Consider the following 6,196-nt stretch of genomic DNA (forward strand, 5'->3'; position numbering starts at 1 on the left):
AGCATCCTGGTTGTGCTTCAGTGGAAGGTGGTGGCCACTGTCCTGACTTGACCAGCCTGGGGCAGAGCCGTGCTGGGCGAGCCTCTGGCACTTGTGGGAATCCTCTGGCTGCCCCTCCTGGAGGCTGGCAGAGCACAAGCACCCGTCTGCTTTTCCCCAGGTTTTGGCTCCGGTGTTGAGCTCACGGGTGGGGCAATCAGGGCAGTGATCAGGGCTGGGACAGCTGAGCTCAGAATGGAAACAGCACTTGCAGATGGGATGGGAGAACAAGGGGGTTTCTTATGCTACAGCCAGCTCGAGCACTAAACATTTCGTAAGCAAGGAGCCCAGCCCAGCTGCCAGCACACCTTATAAAGCTGGGCTCAGGCAGCCCCTGCTGAGATGGCTCTGGGTGACCTCTCTCAGAGCTGCTACAGGGAATCTCTTCAAGCTCCCTCTTAGGGTCTTTCAAGGAGACATGGCACAAACTGGAATTATGATTTTTCTACTCGTAAGCTTACTACTGCTGGATCAGACCATCAGCCAGGCTTCCAAATTCAAAGCCAGGAAGCACAGCAAACGTAGAGTGAAAGGTACTGGGTCTGAACTGGGAGGAGGGATAGAACCTTATAGACTGTGCAAATTCACTGTGTACTTTAAACAGCACTGCATGAACCAGAAACTAACATTACACAAATGTTTATTTAGAAAGGGCACTTGAGTCTATATTATATATGTCTTTTAAATAATTTTTATGTGAGTTAGCAAAGCCACAAATAAGGTGCCAGAATGAATTATGAAAATAGAGCTGTATAACAGCTGCAAATATATTGCTCTGTTCTGGCTGTTCATCTCTGTCAACTTTATTTAGCACTCACAGGTACAGCTGAGAGAGGACTCTGGCTGATCATTCCTAGTTATGTAGCTATATTGACTAAGATCAGAAAAATGGAAATTTGTATATATGGGGAAACAAGCAAAAGTATTCAGGCTGCAAGGATTATTGTTCAGATTTTTGTACCATTTCCTAATTTTAACAGATTGCATGTCCACTGTCTGCTGCTTGTGTACTCTTTGTGGAATATTACTCCACTTGTATGAAAAACACTGTGAAATGGCAAGTCAAACTAATTAGCAGGTCAACATCAATGAATTAGCAGATTCTAAAGCATCAGTTCCCACAGCAAAGCTTAAGAGTAAATACAAAACCACAGAATCTTCTTTAGAAATGTCTGTGTATTTAATTTAAAGATGTATTTCTAATAAAAGCAGGTATGATGGAGGCTCACTGATGGCAAGTATTGGAACTCCTATTTAATTTTTTTAACATGTGGCTTTGATAAAGTCATTGTGCAAGAAGATTGAGCTGCTCTGGAGCCACACAATTGTAGACACTTCTTCCCCTTTGGGATCTCGAGGGTTTTAAGCTTAGGTGTCCTAAGGACAGGCTGCTTATACATTTTTTGTGCCAGCACAGAGTAGCACTGATTGGAAAACAGAGAATTCTGCCTTGGGGAAGCAGGGAGCCCTGAAAAATGTTATGGTGATTTAAAAAAAAAAAAAAAAAAAAAAAGGACATGAAAATGGAGTTATGGGCAAATTATCTTATTTTCTTGTCCCATCATATTCTTGGTGCTTTTTTAAGTGCTACAAAATGCTGATTCAGAGTGATTTTGTGTGACACAAGTCCCCAGGCCCTCTCTGTACTGAGGGACCACGGAAGGCTAATCCTGGGAAGTAGAGATTGCAGCTCAGCAAGCACACCTGCAACATTCAGACTCTTTATTTGTTGTTCCTCCCTGTGCTAAAGCAAGAATTGTGTGAAAATTTCATGCTCACAGAAATAACATTTCTTTGAAGAAACACAACTTGTGTCCTGTTATTTTTTGTATGTCATGTCCATGCATCAGAGTGTAGTTTCAAAAGAAAAAAGGACATTTTCTGGAAATTAGATACCAGCTCACCAAATAATGATTAGCTGCAACAATCCATGATTTTCAAACTGTTTTTAGGACAATATCCATGATAAAATAGCAGAAGGAAAGGTAAAGGTGGGTTCCTCATGTTTTTTATAGGAATCCTAGAGGCATGTTTTCATTGAGCACAAATCTTTTAAAATAATCAAAATGCATCTCAGCAATGCATCTCAAAATGCAAACCATGATATTTTGAAATAGCTTTTAACATGTAATTTTCTTTTCACTGTGTGCATATTTGTTCATTTCTATATATTCTTTTTGTATAAGAAAAAGATGACCTGAAGACCCAGATTGACAAACTGTGGCGAGAAGTAAATGCTCTGAAGGAAATACAAGCACTCCAGACAGGTAAAGCAGCTTATGCTGGTCAGTGGCTTCCAAAAGTTCTCACTGCCTCTCTTCTTCACTTCCACCCCTCTCTTTAATGGGATTTTATGACTGAGGAGTCCAGCTCCATGGTGTGCCATAGCTTTACCAGACAAATGTTGAAGGAAGCATTCAAGTAAAATCAGGTCTCAGCTACTGGGGAATGAGTGGTGATTCTTCACTGAGAGCAATAACTGCTTTTGTCTTTGCACAACTTCAAGCTCTGAGCTCTGTGTCATCAAAGGCAGCACAGTGAGGGTTCCTGGGTCTGAGTTTAGGTGGTCAGCAAGTTCAGTGCCCAGCTTTGATATGAACATATATTCAAATGTGAATGTTGCCATAAAACTTCAAAGTGATATCCACTGGGAGTTCAGAAATATTCAGGACCAACGTGCAGAGTCCTTTAAGTATTTCAATAACCAGATGGAAATTTCCAGACAAAATAAGAAGGATAAATACACATGCACCTACTAGACAGTTGTGCTTTTTCACAGCTGTTGACACAAAACCTGGCATTTAAACATGTACAAGAGGACATTACAGAGGAAATTACATCATTCTCATGAAACAGAATGTATTTTCCTTAGGGATGGTAATATCTGGGTTGTTCAGTTTTATGTCTTGGGTTACACAGAGCTTTTGGGGCTTTACAAAATATTTTTATTTCAAATGTCTTATAAGAAGGCTTTAGAAGTTTCTTAAAAGAGGGAGCCTGTTCTAGACAAGTAACTCTTGTTTAAAAGTAATTCTTGTGTTGCTTCCAGAAGGAGCTTGAGAGGAAGCATGCAGTGGCTTAGAAATGAAACCAGAACTGGGAGACTTTCTCTCCTCAAAACTTATTTTGAGCTTTAGTCTAAATTTATAACCCACACTGTGCAACTGGAATCCAAATCTGGCAAAAGGACACCTATCACCCCCCTAGCTCTGACTGTCTTTGTTAATGTCCTTGTAACAACTGAAAAGCTCCATTTTTAGCTTATGGACATTTCCAAGACACACCATAAAAATCTGATTTCTTCTTTTGCTTGAACTTCCTGGGCCTCCTTTCTACACAGAGTGAAATGTGAAATGCTGCCACACACCATTTTGCAGCACATACTCCTTCCCTAAAGACATCCAGACCTTATCATTGCTGCAGCATTGCTGAAGTCTCTCTGATCTTTCCCATAAATAGCAATTTGTTAAAGAGTTCCACATTTAATAAATAGGTGCATTACTTAGGCCATTGAAAGGGTTAAAAATTGAAGGTTAAACCCTAACAGAAAATTATGAATCTGAAAATGCAGCTAAGGAATACAGTGAATACTACAGCTGGAAATACTAAAAGTTGAGACATAGGATGTGGTCCAAAATGACTTTGATAGCCTATTGATCAGAGACATTATTATTTTTTTACAAGAACAGGTGACAGGAATTAAAAACAGATTATAGAAAACACCAAGACAGAAGATGTAAATAAGTACAAGATGAGCTTAAGCAATAAATGAAATAATCTGCAAGTAATAACATGCAGGATTCTAAAAATAATTGCTACAGGAGTCTATTCCAGGCTTTGGTACCTTCCTCAGCTCAGAAGAAACACTCCACCAGGGAGGGTTCATCTTGCCATCATTATTTTTCTTGGAAGAATCAGTTTTTCACTAATCTGCATTAGGAGATCTGGAAGGCAAAGTTTAAGGATTCCCTCCTGTGTTCCTGCCCCCAGGGACCTCAGGTTTGCAGGACCCCTGCAGCAGCTCTGCAAGGAAATTCCAGTGACAGAGCAGCTGCCAAATTAACCCTCTGGTCCGTTCGGACTTTACATCAAGACTTCCCCAGCAGAAGGAAAAGCAAACAGATTTATAAATTCAAATGGTTAGAAGATTGGGTCAAGACTGTCCTGTAAGCTCAGTAGTAAGTGTGCACTTTTTTAATGCAGTTATAGGTTTAAGTCACTTTACCTCATTTGGAGTTAGAGTTTGAAAAGGGAGACTTTGCTGGAAAGAAAATAAATTAATTCCAAGGCAGGTGAATATGCAATTTTCTACAAGTAGAATTACACTTTTAGTAATCATTCAGAGATTTGTATTATGAATTTCAAATCAATATTTTCCTGGTGAGCAGGACACATTTAATACAGCACATTTCTGTCCTGCCTTTGCTTGCTGGAAACTGAGCTTAGATAAGACGTGAAAATTTACTTTTCTTAAATATCACCAATATTAAAAGGCATTTAGATCTGTCTCTACTATAAAGCCAAATACAGATTTCCTGATAACCAGCTTACATCTGGCAACAAAACAAACTTCATCCATTCCATCATTTCAGGACTGCTGAAATAAGGTAGGAAACATAAAAGCAGCACTATTTGGTAAAAGGAGCACTGAGAACAGGCCTGGGTTATATTTCAGCAGTCTGCTCCCCTGTGGCTGCACACAGGGTCCTACATGAACTGGAGCACCAGCAGGTAAGCCTGACCTTACTCCAAATTTCAGGCCCACCTTGAGTCAAAAGCCTTTCACTTGCTGAAGGATTTGTCTGCTCAAGTTTCAAGGTGCTTTTGGAAAATTATCATTTGCAGAAGCATTACTGAAAGCTGAGGCCCACGCTTGTGCTGACCGTGCAAAATCCTGTCTGTTCACAGTGTGTCTTCGCGGCACCAAGGCCCACAAGAAGTGCTACCTCATGTCAGAAGGCACCAAGCACTTCCACGAGGCCAATGAGGACTGCATAGCCAAGGGGGGGACCTTGGCTATCCCAAGGAACAGCGAGGAGACCAACATCCTTCGAGATTACGGCAAGAAAAGCGTGCCCAGCGCGTCCGAGTTTTGGCTGGGTATCACCGACATGGTCAACGAAGGGAGGTTTGTGGATGTCAATGGCATGGCTCTGCAGTACTCCAACTGGGACCGTGCCCAGCCCAACGGGGGCAAGAGGGAAAACTGTGTCTTCCTGTCCCAGTCAGCCCAGGGCAAGTGGGTGGATGAAGTCTGCCGCACTGCCAAGAGATACGTTTGTGAATTCCTGATCCCATAATTACACACAAAAGACCACTGCCATGTTTTGGGTTATCAACACACATTTTTGCTTAGTAACCCCTCCCACTTACAGAGTGGTGAGTTAAAACTATCCTTCTCCTGCCTTGAACTCACTCTTTCCTGAAATACAAGTTTTCTCTGTTAATTTATTTTCTATTCATATGCTAAAAATGTTTAGTGAGTACTCTCATTATGTACAGGATATATATTATGTTTTGGCCTATATTGTGTCATATTTTGACACATTACTTCAGCCTGACCTTGGGTTACTGGATTTCACCTCCTATTTCTATACTTTAATTAGAAAATACTGCTGCTTTACAGTATGAGCAGAAGGGATCCTCTCTGTTCCAAAGTTTAAGAGGGACTTCGGGATTATGTGAGCTCCTGTGAAAAACAACAATAATCCTTTACAGAGTCTAACTGAAATAATCTGTGGGCAAGAGTTTTACCTATGGGTTAAGAATGCTGAATGAAACAGAAAAATCTGTGTTAATTATTTAACTACATGCAGTTCACAGTGATACACTGCTAGAAAAAGGGGGAGTAGCACTTTTAAAACATCAGTTAGTCTAGACATGTTTGCCTCTAAATGTCTCAATTATGGTTAAATATTAGATGTCATTTGGAACATTCCCATAGAAGAAAGCAGCCTGGGACTGGATCACGCTCTGCTGTGTGAAGCCTTGCTAAGCCTTGTCTCCTGCAGGCTCAGACAGGCTCTGCCATTCACAGGGAGCTCTGGAAAGCTCCGGGAGAGAAACAGGAGATCCTTTCTGGTACAGCATTCCCTCCTCTCCCATGGGAAGGGCAGCACACCCCAGGGGAACAGCAGAGTGTGGCCAGACCACATAC

At 41.3% G+C, this 6,196-nt stretch overlaps 1 protein-coding gene across 1 annotated transcript; it reads left to right on the top strand.

The window, feature by feature from the left end:
* Nucleotides 1–457: 457 nt before the first annotated feature.
* On the top strand, nt 458–5,449 carry CLEC3A (C-type lectin domain family 3 member A). Its single transcript, XM_039696569.1, has 3 exons — nt 458–572; nt 2,226–2,306; nt 4,948–5,449. Exons 1-3 carry the CDS (start codon nt 458–460, stop codon nt 5,337–5,339), a joined length of 588 nt encoding a protein of 195 aa, XP_039552503.1. The 3' UTR covers nt 5,340–5,449.
* Nucleotides 5,450–6,196: the final 747 nt, after the last annotated feature.

The sequence above is a fragment of the Passer montanus genome, unplaced genomic scaffold (genome assembly GCF_014805655.1).
Source record: "Passer montanus isolate IOZ18808 unplaced genomic scaffold, ASM1480565v1 scaffold113, whole genome shotgun sequence".
Taxonomy (NCBI): Eukaryota; Metazoa; Chordata; class Aves; order Passeriformes; family Passeridae; genus Passer; species Passer montanus.

Bases quoted from the DNA above. Each gene is read 5' to 3' on its own strand.
- CLEC3A (XM_039696569.1), top strand. From the start codon at position 458: ATGGCACAAACTGGAATTATGATTTTTCTACTCGTAAGCTTACTACTG. The intron at 573-2,225 runs GTACTGGGTCTG...TTTTTGTATAAG, and splicing joins CAGCAAACGTAGAGTGAAAG to AAAAAGATGACCTGAAGACC. The intron at 2,307-4,947 runs GTAAAGCAGCTT...GTCTGTTCACAG, and splicing joins AATACAAGCACTCCAGACAG to TGTGTCTTCGCGGCACCAAG.